The sequence below is a fragment of the Choloepus didactylus genome, chromosome 3 (genome assembly GCF_015220235.1).
Source record: "Choloepus didactylus isolate mChoDid1 chromosome 3, mChoDid1.pri, whole genome shotgun sequence".
Lineage (NCBI taxonomy): Eukaryota > Metazoa > Chordata > Mammalia > Pilosa > Megalonychidae > Choloepus > Choloepus didactylus.
This window is the reverse complement of record NC_051309.1, coordinates 16309595-16335961: the sequence shown is the minus strand read 5'-3', so window position 1 is coordinate 16335961 and position 26367 is coordinate 16309595. Positions and strand designations below refer to the sequence as shown.

The 26367-nt window shown below is 41.7% G+C and overlaps 1 protein-coding gene and 1 pseudogene across 3 annotated transcripts in view; both read left to right on the top strand.

Moving 5' to 3' along the window:
* LOC119530207 overlaps positions 1 to 21913 on the top strand; it is a 143700-nt pseudogene extending 121787 nt beyond the window's left edge.
* Positions 21914 to 23126: 1213 nt separating this feature from the next.
* The window catches only part of TAPT1 (transmembrane anterior posterior transformation 1), a 51520-nt gene continuing 48279 nt past the window's right edge, over positions 23127 to 26367 (top strand). For 2 of the 3 annotated variants that reach the window (XM_037829439.1, XM_037829438.1), the window contains exon 1: positions 23127 to 23343. In XM_037829439.1, the coding sequence (XP_037685367.1) occupies positions 23142 to 23343 (202 nt within the window). In that variant the 5' untranslated portion in view covers positions 23127 to 23141. Of the gene's footprint in view, positions 23344 to 23373; positions 23776 to 26367 lie in introns of those variants that run through there. The other variant, XM_037829440.1, reaches the window with a different exon arrangement.

Here is a 26367-nt window from a genome sequence, read left to right as displayed (position 1 = left end):
GACACATCTCCATGGGAACAGTCAAAGGATTCCAACCTAATTAACACTAATACATCTGCCCCCATAAGACTGCATTAAAGAACATGGTGTTTTGGGGGACATAATACATTCAAACCAGCACAGATATAAACAGTGGGAAGAGTGGGAGTGGTCTGTTCTTTCACTCTCCTTGTTCAACTCCTGCCTCCACATATTCTATAGACTATTGGGTCTGCAAGGGAGAGGGCGGGAGTATTAGTGGAAAGCAGTTAAGTTTTAACTTGACTGGCACCATTGTAATCTGGCATCAGAGACCTCCAGGTGCCAAATCTCAAAGACTGACTTTCTCTCAAGGCGCATTCCCGGAGACCCTAGGCAAACCCTCTATCAAGGACCTTCCATCCCACCTGACACCTTGTCCCAGGAAATGCACTCACTTTCTAGCTCTGACTTGGCATGTCCCCTCCAATCACTAGGGTCCTCAACCTTTGAAGGAAGGCCTCTAGGATATAACTGTTTTAAGACAAAGCCTGGATATCTTCCAGGGGGTCAACTCAGGCATCTTTGCTCCATCAAACTCGGGATAAACTGGGCAGTTCTGCTGCTGCTCTAAGTCCTCATCTTCCATCTCAAGCAGCTCAGGTCAGCCTTGCTCCTTCAAAATTCCCCAGGGAAGAGAAAAGTGCCAGCCGCTACGTCCCCCAAACTCAGAGGAAGCAATGACTCCAGACTCTCCCAGTAACTCTCCCTCTCCATCCAGTCCTATGGGCTGATGTGGCAAGCCTATGTGTTCTCACAGTTCAGCGAACAGGGAGTAAAATATCAATATGCGCTTCCAGCAGACATCTGTCTTCCTGGGTTCTCTTTGAGGTAAGCCCTAATTTGGCTTAAAGGCACAAATCCTCTTTCCTTCCCCAGAGTGAGGAAGGGGGAGATGTCATAGTCTTAGACTTATAAATCCCCTTTCAAGCATCTTCCCAAGCTTTCTCTTATATAGTTGAAGGTGGTTAATGGAGTTGAGAGGCAAAAGTTCAGTTTGATCATCTTTTGGTAAATCCTATAGAAGTGTGTCTAGTGTTTCTCTTTATAATGTGGGGAATTTGTCATACATTGTCATCAGTTTTGGGCTTCAGACAAAATTCCAGGAAACAGAAAAATTCCCATTTCCCATGATATACATTTTATTTTTAAAAAACTTTTAATATCAAATTTATCAGCCTATTATGAACCCATGCATTATCTATTATCTAGCCCATAAATCTGAAATCTAAATAGATTTCAGTAGAATGACAGGACATAATATTGCTTCTTGTTTCTATATTTTTATAATATCTTGGTTACCTATAAAAATAAGCCATTATAAATATCTGTATTATAGGGAAGTTTATATAAAAGGTCATCTGATTGATGTTTGTTTGAGGGAGGGTATGATAATTAATTGCTCCTTCTCTTCAGAGTTCAGAATTAATTAATTAATAGAATCGTATGGATGGAGGCCAAAACCTGAGCCATATAATTGAGAAAGACTGTGGTTAGATCAGAGACTATCACTTATCCTGTAGTATATTTAGATGGTCCACTACTTTCTACTACTTCCTCCCACTACCAACCCAGAAAGGCAGCCCACTGCATCCAGGAAGATTAAAACCTGTCCTCATAATCCTGGCGGCAGGAGCCATGAATGCTTTTGTTGGCTAGTAGATGCCTAAGCAAGAACCAGATGGCCTATTTTGAGCAGAGTCACAAACAGAGAAGTAGCAACAAGTGGAGGTCCACCTTTCCATGCCTTTCTAATCAGAATGGTGTAAGAGGAGAGAGGGGCTAAAAGTGTTCCTTGAATCTTTTCCCTTCCTTCCTCCTCTAAGGACAGTGAGGATGAGGGATAAGAGTCCCCCTCAATGGGAAGAACAAACCACCATAAACATACAGACTAGAGAACAATCACCTGGAGGTGGAAAACTCCAGGGAGGGTAGCGTCATGGACATTCATTTGCTCTGAGCCGGTGAGGTGTGACTTGTAAAGGAGGAGGTGTACAGGAAGCATCCAGTCAGAGGAAGAGAGTGAGGGAGAGGAGGGGGCAAGCCTTTTGTGCTTGGGGAAAGGTGAGTCATCCAGATTGACTTGAAAATCAAGGGTTTTGGTGGAGAACAGTGGAAGACAGCAAGAAGGCAGTCTGGAGCCAGGTTGGGGAGGAGCTTGATTATAAGCCAAGGAGTATGTACATTACTTGGTCGGGAATTGGCAGACAGTCAAAGTTTTGAGTAGGAGAGGAACATATTTATGGCAATCCTTTACAAAGATTAAGTGGACAGCAGGGTGCAGAATATATTATTTGGGAGAGTTTAGAAGCAGGAAGATCAGTTAGAGGCTCCTATATTAGTGGAAAGTAGAAGTAACGTTAATTAGTGTCATCTCAGTAGGACTGCAAGGCAAATACCATTTGTGTATTGCTTTAGACTTTACAAAGTTCTGTCTTACTTACCTCATTTGATACATCAATTGTGGGAAGTAAATGGCTCGCTAGACACACTGTAAGACAGACAGTTTGCACTCAATTAATGTTCCTTGAGCCGACACTGTGAAGGAGTATCCTAAAGGACTTGGTGACTATACATTGGAAGGAAGTCAAGTGGGCAGTCAAAGACAACTCATAGCCTCTGATAAGTAGAATAATTCATTTATCTAATATTTGTCGAGCTCTTACTACATGCAGCTGCTGGAGTTACAGCAAAGAGCATGACAGACAGACCTTATTCTCAGGGAGTTTATATACCAGGGAGAAAAGATAATATATATGTAAGATAAATATGAAATATGTAAATAAATATGAAATAACAGGTGATGAAGGAAAACAGATGAGGGTATAAGGATAGAGGGATGGGGAGGTGCTTTTTTAGATAGTGTAGTCAGAGAAAACTTTTTCCCAGAAGTGGAGCAGAGACTGGAAGGGAGGAAGGCAGTGAGTCATAGGAAGACCTAGCAGAGGAGTGTTCTAGGCAGACAGAACAGCAAGGGAAAAGCCCAGAAGTGGGCATCTGTCCAGTGTGTTCAAGGAACAGTGAGGAGGCCTGTTGGGGTGGAGCAAAGTCAACAAAGCAGAAGTGCTAGGAAATGAGAGCAGAGAAGTAAGCAAAGACCCAACAGTTAAGAGCCTTGTAAACAAGGTCAAGTACCTCTGGCCATTGTGTGGAGGAATTACTTATAGAGGAGCAAGAGTGGATGTTCAAAGACCAGTTAGAAGGCCCTACAGGAGTTCAGGCAAGAGATGATGGTGGCTCAGATCAATGGGATATTGTTAGAGAAGATAAAAAATGGCCAACTTCCTCATATAGCATCAGATAAAGCTTATTTGATTTGCTATTGAATTTGATGTAGGGTGAAAGGAAAAGCTAGAAATTAATGATGCCTTCAAGGTTTTTGGTCTGAGCAATTGGGTGAATGGCGGTGCCCTCATTGAGATGGAGAATAGTGAGTGAAGAAATCAAGCTCTGCTTAGAACCTGTGAAGTTTGAAAAACCTGCTAAACATTCAAGTGGAGGTGTTGCCGAGGAAAGATATGAGACTGGAATTAGGGGGAGAAGTCAGTATTAGAGATATAAATTTGAGATAGCTATGTCATCATCAAAAATAGAAAAACTAGGAAGGACAAACTGGTTCACATATTTTTCAATATTTATTAAGTACTTACTAGGTACCAAGCCTAATCCTAGGCCTGAGAGTTCCAAGATCAAAGGCACAGTCCTTCTCTTTAAAAGGCTGATACTTTAGCTGGGAACACAAACAGGTAAACAACCCATTACATCACAGTGTGGTGAGTTCTACAGCAGAAGCATCTAGGAGGTGCCATAGAGACAACAGAGAAGCACCTGACCCACAAGAACAAGGAAGTCTTGTTAGAGAAGGTGATACCCAAGAGAATTCTTAAGGATTGAAAAAGGGTTGTCTAGGCAAAGAAAAGGAAAAAAAAAAAAAAGAATCCAGGCCCAGGGTGGAGGGAATTTCTAGTTAAGAGAATATAATTTTGGACTGCATGGAGGCTTGCAATAGCATGGCCTATTCATGTCACTGTGGTTATTTAGATGTGGCTGGAGAAGAGGGTGCTTGTGAGGGAGCGGTAAGAGTTGTGATTGGAAAGTAGACAGGGGTTAGATCATGAATGTCCCTTTAGGCCACACCAAGGAGTTTCATGGAGAAGAGAACAAGGTCAGTATTAGAAAATCTGAGTTTGAAACACAAAAGGGACATGTCCAGAAAGTAACAGAACATGTAAGATAAGATCTGCATGGAAGGTAAGGACCAGATTTATATTTTTATTTATATCTATATATCTGCAATATTTGATACTCTCCCTCAAAGAAATCACCATTGAAGTCATGGAAGTGAATTAAATATCCGCATGTAGAAAGTGAAAAAGAAAAAAAAAAAAAAATAAGAGGAGGAGGCAAAGGATAGAGCTGTAGGCAATGTCCATAATTAGATGACTAGAAAAAGAGGACAGGCCAGGAAGGATATCAGGGAAAGAATCGTCAGGGACATTTAAAACTAGAAGAGGACTTTTTGTCACTGTAGTCAAGAAAAGGGAAAGACTCACAGAGACTGTAGTCAACGAGGTCAAACACTGAAAGATATTTAGAAGAGTAAAAACAGAGAGAAAGCCATCAAATTCAGTGACCAGTGGTCCCTTAGTGATCTATTGCGAATAATTTGGGAGAAAGCAGGAGGTAGAAGTCAGCAGCATGGGGTTGGAGATCAGATTTGAGGAAGTGAAAAGAGAGAGGGTAAGCCTCCAGTCCTTCATTTCTAAGCCTACCCCATTTTCGTGCCTGGCATCTGCCTTTTGTACCCAACCTTGACTTGACCTTTTTCTCCTGGCTTTCTGTCCTGTTCTCTTATTCTCAGTCTACTGTGCCAGTATGATGTAATCAGCCACTAGTGAGCCATAAACTGCAGCATCAAGTAGACTTTGTCACACAAGGAAATGGATCAAGTATTACCTGGGCTGAACCATGTGCTGTCATAAATTCTGAAAATTGAACAATCTCTATTTAAGGGCACTTTCAACCTGGAAGAATCTTCCCTAATCTGTAACAGTGGTTACCCTTATTCAGGTTCTTCTACATGCTTCCTACCAGACCCTCTCACTTACAAGGACCCTAGCAAAGAGCCTGGACTCTGGAGTCAGAAAGATCCAAATTCCAAGGCCAGCCCCACCATTGACTTACTAGCTGGGCCACCACAGCTTCAGCCTCAGTTTCCCCAGGAGTAAGATAGGATTAATAATAATCTTGGCCAGTGGTGGTGGTGGGTGCTTTTTCATTTTTTCTATAAACACTCCTATATTGTTTTGGGATATTGTTGGTTTACAACAACAAAAAAAAGTGTGTTGGTTTTCAAATTTTAAACATTTGGGTCAAAAACAAAAAAGAATATCTTCCATTCCCTCTAATCTGCTGAGGTACCATTTGGCCAAAAGCATCCATATTTCTTCTTTTTTTTCTTTATCCTTTCCTCCCATAGTTCTTTGGCAGCCAGAATTAACTCAATGGAAATGTTGGCAAACTCTCAAGTCAGACATTTGCTCTCTTTAATGTCATGGCCATTTCTAGTTAATTGCCTTCCTATATCAATTGATATCTTGCTTTTAATGTAATTGGATCTTTGCATATCCAGAGCCAATTATGCAAATTAAAACAATGACTCCACTCAATAACTACAGTCATTATGAAAATAAGTGAAGCTAATCAAAGCCCCATCTTAATAATTTTCTTTTTAGAGAACAACAGTTGAAATGAGTAGAATCGAGAAAAGAATAATTGGCCACTTATTCCAATCCCTGCTATTTATAATAGTAATAAACATCACAAATAGCAAACAAAGTAAGCAAATATTTTCAAATATGTAAAAACACAGAAGTCGGCCATGTGTATGTTTTTAAGCTCCCCAGCTTTCTGAAGTCACCTGTTCGTAAAAGTCCAAGTTACAGTAGACAAGGAACTTATTTAAGAATGTTAGATAGCTCCAGAATCTCTAGGAGGGCCGAAGAATCGTGCTTGGACACTATTGAACAAAGAGCAATGCTAATGGGTGAGGAATTGCACTCACTGGTTTGAGATTATTGGGAGAGATTAATAAAGCTTTGGGTCCTTCTGCACATTATAGTTTCTTTTTTAAAATAATAAAAACCTTATTACCCAACACTTGCCCCTTTCTTGTCTTAGCTCTCAAGGAAGGCAGAGCTAAAATCAGAGCTCACTGCTGTAGCTCCCCTGAAGGCCTTGGCACCTGCCACACTGCTAAAAGAAGGAGCATCTGTGTCAACAACTGCAGGGTGTACACCACACTTCTGTAAACAGAATTTTATAACCCAAAAGGAGACCATCCTACCTATTTCAGTGGTACTTGAGGCTTTGTTCTGTCCTCTCTTAACTGCCTGCCTCCTTTTTTTTTAACTGAAAGCTATTGAAGCAGATACAAAGCATAGGAACCAATAATGAATTCAACTCTTGTAAATTTGCTCTTCTCCAAACTCATTCCTCTCACTTTCTTTCTTTCTCAGTCACTCTTATCCACAACTAAAAAACCCTTCTCTCAATTCCTTTAGAGATTATGCTAAGCGCAACAAGGAGAGATGTGTAATGCCACGAAAGAGGGCATTTGGGCTCTATCACAACTCCCATAAAGGCATGTTCAAGGCTTAATCCTTGTTCCTGTGGGTGTGAAATGAACCTATTTGGAAACAGAAACTTTGAAGATGTTATTAAATAGGGTGTGGGCTCATTTACTAGGATCTTTGAAGATCCTATTTAGATGAAGCCAAATTGAATCAGGGTGGATCTTAATCCCAGTCACTCCTATGACTGGAGTCCTTATAAGGTAGATGAAATCTGGAATCAGACAGTAAGTAGAAGCCAGAAGTCAGAAAAAGCAAGAGAATGAAAGCCATTGCCATGTGATAGTGGCAGAGATGCAAGCCAAGGAAACTCAAGGATTGTTGCAAGTCAACACCAGAATACTACAGACTCCAGAGAAAGCATGGATTGTTGAGGCCTTGATTTTGGACTTTTAGCCTCCAAAACCATGAGTCAATAAATTACTGTTGCTTAAGCCAACCAGTGGGTGGTATTTGTCATAGCAGCCCTGGCAAACTAAGACCGAGGGTAAAAGGGGGGTTGACCATTAGGAAGTCCTGTGGGAGCTGAGACATGCAGGAAGGGTGCAGCTTCCCCATCTGTTGACGCATGGGTGACACGGGGTGCACATACATTCCCACTGCTACATGGCAGGTGGACTAAGTTTGAGGGATACACAAACCACCATGGGACTACAAAAAATGAAACAACATTACCAGTTGTTAAGGAGAGGAAGGTCAGCAGAGTTTCTCTGGGCATCTGACAACTGATCTGTGCCTGAAAGGTAAAAAGTGAGTTACCAAAGGGAGAAGGAGAAAGAAGGAAATCCCAGACCGAGAGCCCTACGGGCACAGAGAAGTGAACACGATGGCAGTGCTACAACCAGGTAAGCACAGATTACCTGCAGGGCTGTGGCAGAGACAAGGCTGGGAAGAGAGCCTGGACAAGCTTGAGAAGGTTCAAAGGACCATGGAAATTGTCCCAGTGGAAGGTGATTTGTTCAGATCTATGGGCTATAAAAACCAATCTGCCCACTGTGTAAGTTAAAAATCAGAGAGAGGAGAGGTGAGAAGGCAGCAAAACCAGTTAGGAGGCTTTTGAAATGATACCTCACACTTAATTGTGTACTTATTACATTCCAGGCCCTGTTCCAAATATTTTACACATTTTATTTCACTAATCCTCACAACAGCTGCATGCAACTAATACTATCAGGCATCCCAAATGGCAGGAGGAAACTGAGGCTCAGGAGGTTAAATAAGTTGGCCAGGGTGTCAAAGCTAGCAAGTACAGAGCCAGGAAGTCTGGATCCAGAGTCTAAATGCTTATCTCCTTCCCTATTCTGAAATCACCCAGGGGAGAAATGTTGAGGGATTATCTGAGGAAGTAGTATTGAGAATAGAGTAGAGGAAACAAAAACATTTGCAAGGTGAATGTAGGTGAGGCAAAGAGGTAAGTAAAAACAAACTCTGGTGAATGAGGTAATAGGGATTAGAAATAATAAGAGAGAGCCAGCAGTGTTAGGGATGAAAAGAATATTTTAGTTTAAGGCATGCTAAGTTTGCAGAGATTGGGAGCCACCTCATGAGATATCCAGCAGACACCCACAAAAGTTCATTTTACTCCCACCTTCACCTTCCCTCCTCAGTGATGAGATGCTCTCCCATCTTCCACAGCTCTGTGTCTTCATATTTGCTCTGTCCTTTGCTCTATCAAAGTCTCTTCTCAAGAAAGTGTCTGGTGTAGATGTCCTTTATTCATTAAGTCAGTGAGTTCTCCCTTATTCGATAGCTTTGATGTGAAATGGGGAGCTTTATCCCTCACATAATGAGAGTTCAAAGTTAATATTAAGTCGGTGTACAAATATTTTCAAAGTGGTGTTTTTTCCACACCTCAATTGCATGGTAAAAATCAAGAGGATATAATAGAGGGGAAGTTTCCTGGTACCCATGAAGAGCTTACCCTGATTAAACCTAAGAGGGTAGCTCCACCTCTCAGGGCAAAAGCAGACATCAGAACAGATCAGGGTCTCTCATTACTTCAACAGCTGTGACTGGACTGGGGTAGTTCCCACTGTGTATTCTCACAGGGCACAAAGCCAGAGGGAATAGAGAACGTGTAAATGGCCAGCTAATTCCCGGGAGCATTCAGATCTTTCAAAATGTGCTTGTTGAGGGATTACTGTTTCAAACATCAAACAATTGTTCTCTTTCTCTCTCTCCTTCTCTCGTAGTTGTTGTTTTTAAGCAAGTCATTGACAGATGCAAAAGGTTTTTCGTTGTGCCACAAGCTGCAATAGTGGAAGATAGGAAATGATCCAAATGTCTATCCATGGGGGACTTATAAACTATGACATGTTCCCACAAAGCTGTATATTCAGCTTTGAAGAATGAGGAAAATCTCTATGTACTGATAAGGAGTAATCTCCAAGATGAGTCACTAGGTGAAGAAGCAAGGTGCAAACCAAGGGATGTAGTATGCCACATATATATATCTGTGTGTGTTATATTAATGCTTATATTTGGAAAAAAAAAAAGAAAAGAAAAAAATACTAGAAGAATAAACCAGAAACTAACAAAATTGTTACCTACAGGTGGCTGAGGCAAATGAGTAGAAGGCACAGGAGGGAAGCAAGACTGCATAAGGCATAATTTTGACTTTGGAATCATAAAAATGTTATACATATTCAGAAAAGAAAATCAAATTTTGAAAAAGCAATGGGAACAAAGCTCAGAAATTAAAAGTAGATGCTTTGACCACAAAAACAAGCCCATGGGGAAAAGTCAAACCAAGCCACCACCAAGAAGGACGGCTCTCTGAATAAAGGAGCATCTGGTCAACCCTCTACATGGCTCTCCAAGAATGGGTGTAAGATGAGAGTGAAGGGCAAAGGCAAGGGAAAGACAGGGATGTGGATAAAGAAAGGGGGTTGGTGGGGGTCCAGGAGAGAGGCCAAGAGGAAGTGACAAGAGAACAGCAAAGGGGGGGAAATGGAGGTGAGACACCTCTTCCCCACACCACCTCATCTATCAGTCGGCCAAGAGCTTCTCCTCCCATCTCCCCAGAAATCTTTGTCATGAGCCAGTAATATTTTTTTAAGTTAGGAATATTTTTTTCTGACAGTCTTAGTAATAGAGGGGAGACCACTCTTCTCTATTAGCCTTTTCACTAGTGTGGTAGGGATACTACTTTCAGATTAGCTGGACTGTGTCATTTTTTCCTTCTTTCCTTCTATCCTTCCTCCCTCCCCCACTTGAACCTGTGTGTTCTTTGCCTCAGGGAGCAGACATGGCCTGGTAGAAGACAAAAGTCGTTCTGTCAGACATTCCCACCAAGGGAGAAGAACAGCTGAAGTCCTGAGAAGGGCAAATCCCTCTCTCATTCTTGGCAGAGAGGAAAAGACCCACGCCAGGAGCATAGACATGGCCAGGATCCTCTGAGCAGCCTGACAAGGTCCCTGTGCGCCTACAAGCAGAAAAACAGAGACCCACTCAGTGTGAGGGGCTGAGCAAAGAGGTCTGGGGTGGGCACAGGGAACAAAAGCCACATGGGCCCCCACCCTCTCTTCAGCTCTGAACAAGATCCTGGAACTGTGATACTATGTCAGGGAGAGAGAGAACCCTGGGAAGGAGTGAGGTTCCTCTCCTGGCCTTTCCTTGCCTGTCCTCTTTCCAACAGCCTAGCACAACCTAAAACAGAGTTTATATTAAGTTGGTTCACAGATATTTTTAAGTGTGGCTTATTGCACACCTCAATTTTGGGGTTGAAATTCATACCCAGCATCTTTGGATCCCATGCAGAGAAACAAAAGTAGGGTCATCGCAGGCTTTCCCACCCTATAAGGGTTGTCGGTGCTGGGTTCCAGAGATGAGGGCACATCAGTGAATCAAGAAGCAGCAACGCAAGCACAGACAGAAGCGTGGAGAATTTGTCAGGGAAAGATACAGATTCTGATTGGCCGATCCACCTTTATTTTATTCATATACCTGGAATGAAATGCCACTGAGGTCAAACAAATATGTTTGATTCAAGAATAGTCAACAAAATGAATGCCCCGTACTTTGCCCTGAAGGCAAAAAAGAAAAAACGAAACAAAAAAAAAAAAATTAATAAAACCTCAGAACAGGGGCAGGGTGGAAGGGGATGCTACTAAAAATCTGAAGGGATTCAAAGAGAATGACCTTTCTTCAATGCCTTGGAGATTTGAGGGCAGACTTCAGTTGCTACATTAGGAAACAAGTTTTCTTTCAGGTAACTGCAGTCCTGAAACCTATCCAGCTTCATAAACAAAGTTAACCTTTGGAGCTGTATGAATTGGCAGATGAAACAATTACACTTGGATAAAAAAGACACATTTCATAAGTTCAGTTGACCTCATAAGGTCGTTATAGGTTCTCAAACAAAACAAACAAGAAAAACAAACACACAAAGCACTTGAAGGCAAACTACCAGTCCTGCTTACCTTGCCCACCTTTCACACAGTACTACAACAATCTGATTACGTGATGAACTCACCTACGGAACCACGAGCTCTGCCAGGGCTGGAACTCTGTCTCTTCATGTTTTAGCTCCCAGTCTTATGACAGAACCTGGTCCTAGCAAGTGCCCAACAAATATGGAGTGAAGCGATGGATGGGTGGGTAGGTGGGAGGTCAGAGGATGGACAGGCGCATGATGGAAGTGTTGGCTACTGCCCCATTATTTGTGAGACGACCCAAGTTTTGCACTAACTTGTGCAGTCTCAAGACAAATGGGAGGAACAGGTAATAGGCAGGGACATGGCAGAGAATATTTTTTTTCTTTTATCTGACCCATGAGTGATGGTAAACCCCTACTTCACAACTCAAGGTGTCAACTCAAATCTGATTTCATGGGCAAAATGTGACAGGGGAACTTCCTCAAAAGCAGTAATATTCAAGGGTCAGAAATGATGGTAGGGTTGTGGGGTTAGGGTGACAGATAAGATCACCTTGATTGAAGGTTTTGTTACATGCTAGGCAGGTAGTAACAGTCCAAGGCAGAGCACAGGCCTGGAAGGTGTCAGAGGGTTCATCAGGGCACCCAAGTAGAAGCCAGGTAGATGATGCTTATGTTTTGTTGGTCACGTGGCTGCTGAGGACTCAATGGATTTGGAGCTTTAGGCACCAAGACTAAAGCCGGATCCTACCTGCTGGAAAGGACTGAGTTCTTAAAGTGCTCCTCAGGGATCCCTTCCAACTCTCGTGTATGTTCATCTACTCCTCTCCAACCCACCAACACTTAAACATGCTCGAGCCTGTCTCATATTAAAGAGAAACAGATAAATCAGTTGACAAACAGGTAAACAAACTTGCCTAGTGTTGTATTAAGTGTCTCCACTTCACTTCCTTCTCAGCCTCTGTATATGTCCGGCTGGATATGCCTTCCTCCACTTATGAACTTGCTCCCTCTGAGGATAGGGATGGCCTCATTATTGCTAAATCCAAGGGACCCCATTTCAGGGCTCTCTTATGTGCCCTCTCTGTAGCATCCAGCATTGTTGCCACTTCCTCTTTCTTGACTTGACTTCCATGACCACATCCTCTTGCTGTTTTCCTCCTAACTCCTGCTTCCCCTTCATGGTCTCCTCCTCTGCACATTTCTTACCAGAATGTTGACGCTCCTCCTAGCTTACCTGGGTGTTCTTCTCTCATGCTATACACCCTCCTGGGAGATGTCATCCATTCCCATGGCCTCGATGAGCCACACAAATGACCTCCAAATCTATATTTCATCCCCAGTTTCTCTCCAGATTGCCAGACCAAATACATGCACCTACTTGCTACACGTCTCCCTTTGGGTGTCCCATAGTCTGAAGTATGCCACTTTGATGCTGTCATTTGCAGGCCATTTTGATCTAAAGGTCCAAAATGAAATTGACAGTGACCAACCCAAGATACAGTAAAATGTGTTACAGTTGAAAAGCCGACTGGAGAATCATATCTCATTGATGAAATTAAAAACTGCAAAACTGTCTCAAGAAAATATTAGGCTTAGTTCAAAAACAATGGAAAATATATCTTACAGTAGCAAAAACAGCAAGTGGTATAATTCATTATTGCTCACAAATTGATGAAAAAGTAAAAAAAAAATTGATAAAACTTTCAAAGTGCAAAATTTGATTCAGTAAATTTCACATGTTAAAGATAGTGAATCTACAAGAAAACTTATCATGGAAAAAGCTATAATCTGTAAAAATTTGACATGTGTGAAAAAAGTAGTTGATAAATCAAAACTTCATTAAAAAATGTAAACAAGAAGGATTTCATCCTGATGAAAATAATGTTAGTAAAATAAAAATGAAAGTGGAAGCAATTTAAACATGCCATAGAGAAGGTAAGCCAAGGAATTAAATAGACTTAAGGGAGCTCACCCTGGAACAGATGTTTGCCACAGACTTCATCAGTGTTGATAAAGTTCTGACTAAAATGTTTATAACCCAAACCAAAACATCATGAGGGTCAAAATACACAAGAGCTTAAAATGACGTGAAAATGTCCTGCATTCCAAATGGGTACCTGAAACCCCAAAGTTTTCAAACTGGACTCATTTTTTATTCCCCTCTATGCCCCAACCTCTGGTGTTTCCTGGCTCAGAGAATGGTATCCCAACGTGAGTCAAAAGCTCACACATTTCCCCTAACTCCCCTCCCTTCCTTACCACCCTTTCCCACCACATCTGATCACATCCTGCCTTTTCTGGTTACTAAATATCTTTCGGTACGTTCAAGTCACCCTAGTCTCACTGTGGCTCCTGCTTTTTAGGCTGCCATCACCTCTAAGCTACACACATGGCCAATTTTGAAATGCAAATCTGTTCATAGACTCCTCACAGGTTTCCCCGGCCCAGTACCGCCAACCTTGTAAGGCCTCACTCCCACCACCCCTCTCTACCATGCACTCTCTGGGGCTGGAATTTGCCATCCTCTCTCTGGCTCACAGGCATCTCACATGCTTCTCCTTCTACCCCAAATAATACTGCCTTCACCTCACCCCTATAATCCCTGTGCTGGTGAATTCCTACTCATTCTTCAGGAATTGTACTGCATATATCTAGCGACTTGTCTTCTCTCTGACTAATTACAAAGTTCTTAGGACAGCACAGGGTCATGCCTTTTTTCACCATTATGTTCTTAGTGCCAAGAAAGTGCCCGATGTGTAACAGGCCCTCTGAAAATATTTGTTGAACTGGTGGATGCATCTTATTTAATCTTCACAACAACCCTGCATAGCAGGTATTACTACCTACATTTAATGATGCTCAAAGATGTTAAATAACTTGTCCAAGTTCCCATAGCAAGTAAGTAGTAGGGAGGATTTAACCTATATCCAGTTAACTAAAAAGTATGTGTTCCTTCTATTCCATCTTGCTGTGCCTTTCACTTGGAGGCATCTAAAATGCAGATTTGGGGAAACAGTTCCTACAAATATAGCAATGAGAGTCAATGGGGGAGGATTGCATTAGAAAATAATAACACAGTAGGATCATGTAGTTGTAGATGCATGGACAACGGATGCATACAGAAAAAAGAGTGACCACAGGGAAAGGGAGGTTACAGAAAACTGTGAGCAGTGATATTTGAGCAAGGGTTGAAAGGCTAAGCAAGAGCATGACTGGCCAACAAAGTTGGGAACAGAATCTGGGGAACTCACAAAATGAGTTTAGTTTTCTTACCCATCATTTGCTGTGTTGGAATAAGATTAAGAACTTAATATTCTCTCTGAGTGTAGTATAGATGACAAAGCTGCTAATGCCAATATTTTGACATTTCAAAACACTAAAATGATTAAATGTACAAGAGGATATAAATGCCAGTGAAGATGACTTCTGAGAAGCGTCAAGCATTAGGCTAAAAGCATCTTTCTTAGACGCCACCAGAGTCCTCGAGCAGGCCATGATGGATGTATTTCTTCATGTCTTATGCCTCATCAATGTATTCTGCTGTGTTCCAAGTGCCAATTAAAATTGTGTGCCGGCTGCCAAAGTAAAACTGCTTACATTAAAATAAGAAGCGACTAAATTAAATGGCTCAAAACAGAGAGTCTTGTTCCGAGGCGGGGGGGGGGGGGGGGGGAGCTAAGGCTGAGACTCCAATGTAAAATTTAATAAATAGTGTATTCTTCTTGACGTCTGCAACTCTTCAAAATCATCTAGAACTTTAAAATTTATAAAAAGCAGCTTCAAAATCATCATCCCATTTTATCCTTTCAATGTGCTGAAATAGTTTGATTTGGGATTTTGAAGTTAAATGTGATATGATATATGTGAAGAATACAATGTCATTAAAATACATCTGTGATTCCCTGTTGAAAAACCTAATTCAGCATCTTAAAGCAAAACAACACAAATTAAAAAAAAACTAAAAAACAAAACTGAACAATACTTATTTTACAAATGTTAAAATTTCAGAAAACATATGTTGATAAAATTCCTTGAACTAGATATTGGTCAAGGACATTGAGAATAACACTTAATACATGTAAAATCTCAATAAACACAGGTTAGTGGACTCTCGCAACACTGATGGGTAGAAGTACAAGGAAATCCTGATATACATAAGGCTCAAAAAGACTATGAATTACTCTTCAACTTGAGATGGTGGCCCAGGGGTAATGTTAGCACCAATGATAAACACCATAACTCTGGTGTAAAATTTCATGGGAGAACAATACTGTGAATAATTTTTCAAAATAACAGTAAAAGAAAAACATGTATTTTGGCTTTGGCAAGCATTATTTTCTTGGGACAGGAGAGTGAGCAGGAACAGTCTGGAAGAGGAATGACAAATTAGGGGATTAAAAGGTGATTTAACCCCCAAACAGAAACTTATTCTTGAAGTTCCGCTCAAACACCAGGCATTTTCCTAACTTTCTGTTCCAACCCAACTCTCAGTGGCTCAGCCCTAAGACCAAAGAACACGCCAAGCACGGAGTTAGACATGAGTTTAATCAGGACTTACGGACAGGAGATGGCTTCCCGGTGGCAGCCCACAAAGGAAAAAATGCTTTGCAAAGAGCGTGTGTGTGTGTGTGTGTGTGTGTGTGTGTGTGTGTGTGTGTGTGTGTGGAGGGGGAGGGTGCAGGGGTGGTGGTGGTGGTTTAAAGGGTTAGGACAAAGACATTCCATAGGGTGTGAGAGCAGAGTTTTGGCAGGGTCTTGGGACAAAGGGATGTGGAGATTTGTTATCAGTGATCAGGGGAAGGGAGTTTTAATGCTTTGTTTACAATACCATTTGCACATTCTCCCCACCACCACCACCACTGGGAGGACTGAGGACCTTTGACTTCTGTCTCTGACAAGTACGCAATAATTTAACTTTCACTATGGAGGGAAGGGCCCTTCCCACCCCACCTCCTCCCGGCCATGGGTCCCCACCCTTTCTCACTTTGCACACACCTTCCATCTGTTTATAAAGTCCTCCTGTTGCCTTCCTAGCCCCATTTGCCACCTGGCAAACACTTCCTTCTAAGTGTCCCTGTCTCCCACTAGGCAGATTAAATAAATCTCTCCTTTGAACTCCACGACACTTCATTAATCCTTCTATTGTGGTACTTACCAAGTCGCAATGTAATTACTTCAGGGACAGGAAACACATCTCATTTATCTTTGTAACTCTAGGGCCTTGCATAGTGCCTGGCATATGAAAGACAGTTAACAAATGTTCACTGAACAAGAAATACTAAGGTCAGTTGATTGAAGGTAGGCAATTTAAGATAAATATTACAATTAAGATTAGGTTACTTGAGTTCATCAAAAGGAAATAATAGTACAAGCTTACCCCTAGCCAATATCGAGCTCCAACCTAAAACAACCTGAAACTCCTATAATCACATTAATTCTAAAGCTGAGAGGAAGCTTCAAGACCAGGTAGACCACCCTGTTACACAGATCAGAAACTAAGGCCCAGCACTTGTCCCAGGTTGTAAGACTACAGAATCCTAAGCCAGGCCCCCTGACTCTAAGTTTATTTCTTTTTGCATTATACCCTGATGGCTTTCCATCCGAAGACTTTTTCTAGCCTACTGCCATTGTTTGAGATTAAATTCTATGGTTAGTCTCAAACAAATACTTCACCCACTTTGGCATAGATTAAAAAAAAAAGATTATTTTGAGGAAACCATCTGTTGGCTAGAAACAAATGTTTGCATGGGTGAATTCACCTGTATGTTTATGTACATCCCTGAATGATTAACAGGCATTGCCTTCTTGTAAAATAATCGTTTTCAAGAAAATACATACTCAGAGAAGAAAAGCCCCTTCTTTTGGCAAAATACCCATAATACAAAGAAACATATTAACTCACAAGCGAGAAGCCAGTTATGTGTCCATATATCAGAATACCATTCATAAAATACTAGTGAAGAGAACAGATCATATCGATTAGGCTTTCTCTATGGAACATTATTAAAATGTTAGAGGGGGAAAAAATGGCAGATTTGGAGTTGACATTATGCTGCCCCAAGTCAATGGAATCGACTTCTTTTTGGACCTTTAACTATTTAACATGAGATTGATGTCATTGGCTACGTTAAGATAAAGAACAAAATGTAAAAGAGTACATATTGAGCTTGTAAAAACAAAATCAAATTGCTTGACACATCATGTTGTGTAGAAAATTGGTACCTAAACAACCAGGTCAGATCATAAATACCAGCGCCATAATAAATAGTAAAACTGAATATTTAAAAATGATTTGCGGCACTATAAACGGATTTTTTATACAATCAGTGTTATTACGTAGCTCAGATTATGCATGGAGGGTCAGAGTGGAAGTTAAGAGGTGAAAAATAATGATCGGCATCTGATTTAGCTTCAGTTTTTTTTAGCAATTAAACATTTATGTGTGAATTTTACAAGCTAGGTTTTTAACCCAGCATACATGTCATCAGTGGGCATATGCTCAGCAGAATGTGAAATAATGCTAGTATCAGCTTAGGCAAAGCATAATTAGGAGGATAAAACTGGCCCAAGAAAACAATGCTTGCTAAAGCCAAAACATATGGTTCCTTTTTATTGTTATTTTGAAAAATTACCTACAGTAGTGTTCTCCCATGAAACTGTACATCAAAAGTTATGGTATTTACTAAGCACTGATATGGAAAACCAGCAGGTAAAAGTATGTTCATTATTTGAAATCAATACTTAATCAGAAGATGTCAGAAACAACAGAAAGCATTTTACCTAAAAATATGAACTTAAAATATTGAGTGAAATATAATAGATGCATAGCAAAGAGCATCTTGAAAAGCCAAAGGCCTTGAAATCAGATTCACAAGTTTCCCAAAACTTGGAAAGCAGAAACCCAAAAAATAAAATTAGTTTGAGAACCTGAAAATGTCTTACGCATGTGAAATAATTTTGGTAATCAAGACAAAAGGTAGATATTTAGGTTTTCACAGCACTTTAATAACAGATCGTCATAAGACCCACACAGTGCATTCACTTTCAAAACCTCAGAAATAAAAAAGAAAAAGAAATGGAAAAAATATTGGAGTAGCAGCACTGATAAATGAGAATGAAAGCTAATTATGAAGGAAGGAGGGCATGATTGCAGCCTAGAACTTAAAGGGCATAGAAGTAAAGAGAAAAGTTACTCAGTTATCGTGTTCCATGACAGTTCAACTAGAAACACTAGAACAAAGTAAAAATCTATCCTAAATATCATGTGAAATCTTCTGATTGCCAACTATTATATTAAGAGTGGCCAAAAGAAATAAATTCACCACTGGGGAGTAATTAAATTAGGACAATGAAAAGTTCTGAAAGGCAAAATCCAAAAGGACTAGCAATGTGAACATGATGATAAATAAAATCTCTTCCGCTTTGTGAATTCTAAAACTAAAGCCTTTGTGAGCTGGAATCATAAAGAAGGATTTTGACAGTTATAAACAATTTTACTGGAAAGTCTGAGTTCACTTTGAAAATAGATTCTTGTTAATTAACTTACTTAAATGAGTGAAACTGTTCTAAACATAGCATGTCTATATTTTATCTTGATTATAAAAAATGAGCAATGCTCTTGCTCCTCAGAAAGAGAAATCTGGAATGGGAAGCTTGCTAAGTCATCACCCTGGTCCCTTTCAACAGTATTTTGGAATTTTCCAGAGATTTTAAATTCAATATGAAATATACCCCATATTCCAACCATGGAAAAAAGGTCTTGCTAGCCAATAATTCATGGATTTATATTCATACACTTTTATTACATAAACAGAATCTACTTTTAAGTCTTCAAAACACAGTATCTTTTGTAAAACATCCCTTTTTTTAACAAAATATAATTTTCAATAGGTCCTGTTTGGAATGGTTTCAGTCATATATTCTTGTGCCAGAGAACTGCTTTTAAAAATTAGATTTTGCTCATGACTCTTTTGGTTAAGTTTTAACCGGTATAGGAGAATCAAAGGCACACTATTCAATTTGTGCTACATTTTCCAGAAACAAACTGAGTTGATCTCCTTTAGAAATCCATGGAACAAACTCGAGAGGATAAAACATAATATCAGTCCAAAAATGACAGAAAATATTATTACTAAAATGCAGATATTCAAGAAACTCACATAAATGTAGTATGAAGGCTTGCTCTGGGCCTAGCAGTATGTTTTATTTCTTTACATCAGTTGCAAAGCTGTTCAGTTTTGTTTTTTTTTAATAAAAGTAACTCTTACTTTCCTTTTGAAGGCAAAATGGTGAATGAATTAAATTCATTACATTTTGTCAATTAGACGTGGTATTTATGGTTCAGAAAACAGGTTATGTACTGCTGAAATAAATTTTCAACTGAGAAATACAGATGCAAATTTTATACTCAATTCCACGAAGCGACTCTCTAAGGATTTCATACTTTTCTATAAATCTTGATGGTGTAGGCATATCTAGTTATTTTTAACCCAATGGTATTCAAGAATCTAAAAAGGAATTTGCATAGATTTTATCACCAAATGTCAGAGCAAGCAGAGACCATCAGGGTCATCTAGCCCAGTACTCTACAGTTGGGAGAATGAATTACAGAGAGGTCCTGTGTTACCTTTGTCAAAGGATTCCTCAGTTGGAGAGTCAGACAGAACCCAGGCTTTCCCTTGATGTAGGATTCTTTCAAGTTATCAAAGCACTTGATGTTTTTATTATTCAGGGAATTTTGACCATAGTTTAGGGCAATATACTGGAAGTATTACCAAGATATAAATTGCTTTGTGATTGAAAAGTGAAAACTACTTAGGGGAAAGAAAAAGGATAGGTATTACCCTCATTTACCAAAGAGACACTGAAGGTCACAGTGGTTATTTTCCCAGGGTCACAGAGCTAACTGCATGGCCAAAACAGTATTGTTCCCAGGGCTTGTTAACTGTAGACAAGCATTCTTTATACTACATCATGCTATTCTGGGGAGGAAAGAATGCAGATGTTCAAACTGGAAAACAGCATGTATTTTAAAACTCTTCTTATTTCATGTAATGGAGGACCATAATGATTTGGTTTGGGCATTAAGCAGTGAGAGTCCTTAGGCTTCTTTAAGATAAGCTGCCAGAGCTTACATAACAAATTCAAGGTAGTTTGCTTAGTCACAAAATCATAATTATTATATCTTCAATTACTAAAATATGAAGTTATTAAATTTATTTTTAAAAATTTTGTATATTAGACTACTCACCAAAATTCCATTCTTTTAAAATATATTTTTTATTTTGCAGTTTGTCAAAATACAATAGCCACTTGGTGGATATTACAACTAGAAGGTACAAGTATATACAGTTAAAACTTAAGAATACATGTAGCAATTTTACAAACTCTTAATCGAATTATATAATTGTTACGCATATTAACAATCTAATTTTGAATATATAAACCCCTTTATTTGTTAAGAAAATTTTAACTCATTGAACTTGTTCCCTTCTCTTCATTTATAAACTCACTTTCATCACTTTCCTCTATTTAAATTACTTGCCACCAAGGGGTATTTCTTTCACTAGCAGCTAATTCAGTGAAAAAAGTGTTGAAAGAAAAAGTGTTGAAAGAACACCATGTCCTTATTTGTTGAAATAATGTTTAAGTTGAATTACTGTTGCTCATTGTCATCCAAATCTTGTCTTTTATATTGTAACTTAACTGAAAGTTATTTTAATGGTGAGTGCTGCCATGTTTTTGAAATATTGTTTCTTAATGGTGATACTATAAATCTAAGTCCGTATTGTTCCTTTTTACAACTGATATAAAGAACATTGATATTTAACTGCCACTTATTTTCCTCAGAAAACTGGTCGTTCTTCCATGCTGTCTAACTGTGTCTTACCTCATTTATTTGTGGCTTAATATTCTGAAGATTTAGAATACATAAAACATTTTCCTTGTCTTTGAATAGGTTGCAATAGATTAAATTAGGTCAAAGAAAACCTTTCATATATAATCTGTTGTTTCACCATCCATTTATCCATACCAAAACAATGGAATAATCATTAGTGATTGTTTTAAAAATGCTTTTTTGGTATGTTGGCTTCAATTTGTGTTTTTTTGAAATTGTGCATTTTCACAACACGTCAACAAAATAATGCAGCTTCAAGTAAAAAGTTCCATTGAAAAGAAACTCCAGATCCCTCCGTTTTCCCCACAATTCCACTTTACTCTCCCTGCTCTCCATAACACCTTCAGTAATAGCCTGAATGCAGAAGCTGATCCCTTCCTCTTTTTGCTATTGGGATGGGCACAGCCTTTGGAATACTGCTTTCTCCAGACCTGTTAAAGAAAATGAGTAACCCATTCCTACAACTGGCTGCCTGGGAAACAGAATTTGGGATCCTTTTCCTTCCAACTCCTGTTGAGTTAAAGGGGTGGGTGTGGGAGGGCAATAAGCCAATAAATTTGGTGAGACAGAAAATGGGAACTGACATAAGCCATAAAATCCTACTTCCTTAACAATCATTTAGCAAATAATGGAAATGGGAATGCTTTTACACTAAAATATAAAAGGATACTAGGATTTGAACTGAAAGGAACCTTAGAGGTCATAAAATTTTCAGTACCTTTTAATTGTTCAAAAAGATTCTTAAGATTTGACCAGAGCATTTGTTTTCAAGGAGGATGATCACAGCACTGTTTGGAAATGTAATCCTATGAGGCGTCCCTATTTTCCAAAGATCAAGGCAGTTTCCAATGCTGCATTGGTACCTCCTTCCCAGCACCCGGAGCCAGCTCCCAGCTGCTGAGCGTTTTTAGCCCATTTCGGTCCCTGCTGCCTCCCACCCTGCTGTCAGACTGCCAGGTGGCTGTGCTCAACCTGCTGCCCAACTAGAGTTTGCAACCAGGTAACTCGCTAGTGAGGACCGAACTCTAAGGATCTCTCTGATGCACCACGAGCTGTTTATAGCTTCTCTCTGGTTCTCATGTTTAGATTCAGGGAAGTTTCCAGACAGCTTAATGTTCAGGGAGGAATTACAGTTTCCCTCTTACTAATCAAAAGCACATATGAGTTCTAAAGTTGGCAGAGGAGAATCGATGTGCCCGCCCCCCAACCCGAGCGCGCAGCAATCACGAGGGGAAGCGGATGGCAAAGGTTCCCGGCCCCTTCTCTCAGCATCCTCTGTGGCGGGTGCTCTTGCTGGGTGCGGAGCCACTCGCTAGAGCTGGAAAGGAGAGGTCGGTTCCAATAAAGCGGTCGCCCGGGTGATGGAACAAGGGCACCGTGGTGGCCAAGAGCCAGATACTAACCCTAATCCCGAAAGACAGTTTAGTATGTCCGTGGGCGCAAGATACTCTCCCCGAGGCTGAGTCCTTCGGGCCGGTCCCAGCCCCTCCGCTCCCCCACCTGTTGTGAAGCTCCCACGAGCTCCTTCTTGCCCGAGTGCTTTGGAAAGTGGCATCGGAAACCCAGAAGCTAGGGAATGTGGCAGGCGGTCATAAATATGCAAAAGAGATGGAGCCACACTAACGAGCCGGCTGCGGTCGGGGACCTGGAGCCGGGCCCCCGCCACCGCCGCGCGGGCGGTGCCAAGACCGGGCGGGTGGCGCCGGCGCACTCCGGACACCAAGCCTCCAAAAGCGGCCCGGGGCGGGCGGCCGGACACCAGGCAGACGGCAGGCAGCGGGCGCCGCGGCCGCCGCCCTCGGACTCCGCGCCCGACCCTCCGCCCGCCGCCGCCGCCGCCGCCGCCGCGCCCGGCCCGCTCCCTCCGAGCCTCCGACCCGAGCACCGGCGGCGCCCGCTCTCCCCGGCCACGCGGCCCGCCCGCATGGAGCCCAGCACCGTGTCCCGGACAGCCGAGCCCGCCCCGGCGCGGGAAACCACTTCCCGCTACGGCGAGGGCCGGAAGAAGATGGCCGCGGCCGTGGCGGCGGCGACGGCGGCGGCGGCCTCGCACGCGCCTCTGACGCCAATGGTGCGCGCCGGCCGGCGGGCTGCGGATGGCGGCGGCCCGGGCTCCGGCGAGGGGCGGGGCGAGGCGGGGAGGGGGCCGGCCGGAGGCGGAGGCCGGGCGGCAGCCTGGAGGGAGGCGGCGGGGACGGTTTGTTGTGCTCGGAACATGGCGGGTGTCGGCGACGCGGCCGCCCCGGGAGAAGGCGGCGGGGGCGGCGGTGCGAGCGGCCAGGAGCGGGACGGCCGCGGCGAGGCGGAGCAGCCGGGCGGCAGCGGCGGCCGCGGGCCCCCGCCGACGCCTCAGCACACGGAGACGCTGGGCTTCTACGAGAGCGACCGGCGGCGGGAGAGGCGCCGCGGCCGCGCAGGTGAGGCGGGCGGGCGGACGGACAGCGCTAGGCCGCGGCGAGGGCGCCGAGGCCGGCGCGGGGAACCGTGAGACCCTGGCCTGCGACCCCGCGGCCGCCGCTGCCACCCGGGCCGCCCGGGCTGTGGGCGCGCAGAGCCGCCGCGGTGGCTCCGCAGCCACTGACAGCTTCTCGGCAGGTTCCGCTCGCGGCCGCCGACGCCCCCGCGGCCAGCGCCAGGCCAGGTGTGTCCGAGTCGGAGGGCTGTGGCCCGTAGAGCTTCTGTCCCGGCTCAGTTTACTGCTTTTACAGGTGTGAAAAAAAGAAAAAAGAAAAAAAAAAAGTACCCGGGGAATCTGCACTCCTCGCTAACGATGGCGAGCATCTCCCTCACCCAAGGGAGCTCAAAAATGAGAGGCGCCCGGCTGATTTCTTAATTATACTCATGCCAAGGTGACTTTTTTGTTCTGTATCTTAAACAAGCTTGAGCCGTAGAAACCTGTTAACTTTCCTCCAAATATGTGTTTTCACAGCCGCAGCTAACAGTGTTGAAATGACCTTGAAGTTCACTAGTTTTGCCCAGATCAGAAATATTTAGCACTCCGCAAAATAATACCTGTGAACTTCTCCTAAACTGGAAACTTAAACCACTTTAAAAAAAAGAATAGCTGCCTAAGAAAAGATGCACATGTGAGCCCTACTTCAGTGACTGGTTTTAATCATATTGTTATAATATTACACTTCCTTTTAGGATTTTGCTCTTGTTTTAAAAGCAGTTTTGAAATGGCAGTTGTGTATTAAACGTGAGAGAAAAAAGAAGGTTTTGAGATGTATGTTGCGTTGAATATAGAGTGATCACAACATTTAAAAATTCTTATGTAATTCTGAGTTTTGAACAGCAGCTGAAAACCGTAAGTCAATTAAATGTTTTCCAACCAAAAAACGATACTGGTGCTTAAAGGGGCTGTATTAGCTGTTACTTCCTGCAGTTCATGCGAATAAATGTGTAAGACTTAGGATTTACTGACTATTGATTGCACTTGGGTGTTGAAATTATAGGTGTATTTAAATGCTGTAAAACTGATCAGATGAGATCCTAATTGATTCAGTAATTCTCAGAAGTAGACATAGGTTGAAAAGGTCTGAATCCTTGAAAAGTTAAGTACACACTGTGATACGTTTGGTCTTTTTCATTTAACTACTTAAAAGCTCCCAGTCCTGCTTTATTTGGTTTAGTTTTCAGTTAAGCACTTGCTTGAAACAATGTTTACTTTCCAGATTGTCAGGATATAAGTAAGACAACTTACTGTATCTCTCCATTGGCTGTCTTTTATTTCCTCAGACTTAACTATTAAAAGCTAGCTGATGCAAATAGACAGTTGTTGCCAAATTTCACTATGATTTCTTAAAAATATTTCTGAATTTCAGGAAACCAATATTATAAAAGCCTTTTGTTTGTTTGTTTGCATGGACGGAAAATGAAGTTGTCGGGAGCCTTTTGGTGGTTGGGCCTTAACCAGGCTAACCTGGTTCTAACATTCCTTCCAGGCCCTTCTGGAGTGGGGATACCTGGAGGACCAAGGACTTCCATAAGACTTTGTCACTCCACACACTCGTTCTTCCCCAACATGGTTTTCTGAGCTATAACATGTTTAAAGCATAGTCTCAGGGAAATGCTTCCAGCCTTAGCTATAGAAGTGGCACTCATTTTTTTCCCAACTCCATCGGTTATGTATAAGGAGAGATGACAGTGCAACTCTGTCACCAGGTCACACCAACCTTGGGGACAAGGATTTGGGTGAGAATTCCAGATGTATTTCAACCAAGTCACCAGCCAGTGTTGGTGTCCTGGCTGCGCCTCCATGTGGGAACAGCACCCCCCCCCCATACACACACACAGGTTCACACAGACACACATACTCACTAGTCACACAGCTCTTGCCTCTTGCAACTTCCACTCGCCAGCTCTGATGTCACAATTGAAGGAGGCTTCCCTACCAGAGATTAGAATTCTTTCAGCCAGACTTAAATGCCCAGGCTGCCAAATGGCATGTGTCTAGACCCTAATCCTCCAGCAGTGCTCCCTACCCTCTCTGCTCTGTGAGCTTTCCTTTCCCTCCTTTCAAGAATTCATGAAACATTCTCTAGGAGTTGACCTGGGGCACAGGGCTTTTGAGTGGCACCACCTTGAGTCATGATGAAAAGCACTTCTCCCTGAATCAAACTAGTCTTCCAAGACTGCTGCTCACTCTTAATGTGTCATTTGTCCATTTTTAATGTTCTTGGTGATGCCTCTTATATTCTCCTGCCCCTGACCTTGAGCCGTGGTCCTCCTCTCCAAATTAGGACAGCCTTTATCATTATCTTTTTTGAAAGTCATAATCTTAGTTCTAAAGTCCCCTTTTGTCATTTCTCCCAGTGAATTTAAGGCTCTTATAAATAAGACTTTTATTGGCCTGTCCTAACAGTCTAGAATTCCCTAAATGAATATACAGATTAGATAATAATTTACACCGTCCCCACCCAAGTAAAATAAATCAAAATAAAGTATGGTTTGAGGTTCATATTTTTATTACCTGTCCTTGTTCATTTATATGGTTAGAAAATATATATGTATATTAGTTTGTGTATATACAGTTGTATATATACCATATACATGTATCTGCATCAAGTGTAAGCTTTTTTCTCTTTATAGACTTCTGTCACTTGATTCTCAGAACTTTTTCTTTGCCTTGTAGATAACCTGGTAGCAGGCTGAAACTGTTCTCAGATGCTAGTACTTAACCTTAACGTGGAAATGAATGTCCCACTCCTTCCTATTTCCATTATCTCCCGGAGTGGGCATTCTGTACTGCACTTTTGCTAATGTGGTCGCCAAGCTTGAACCCTGGGTATAGTGGTTATTAACTGCAACTGCAGATTCATCTCTGCTGTTTTCTTTTTAACCCACTCTTTAAAATACTATGAATTCCATTATTGTCATTTTTGATATAAGACCAGATAATACATACATACATATATATATATATATATATATTTTATTTA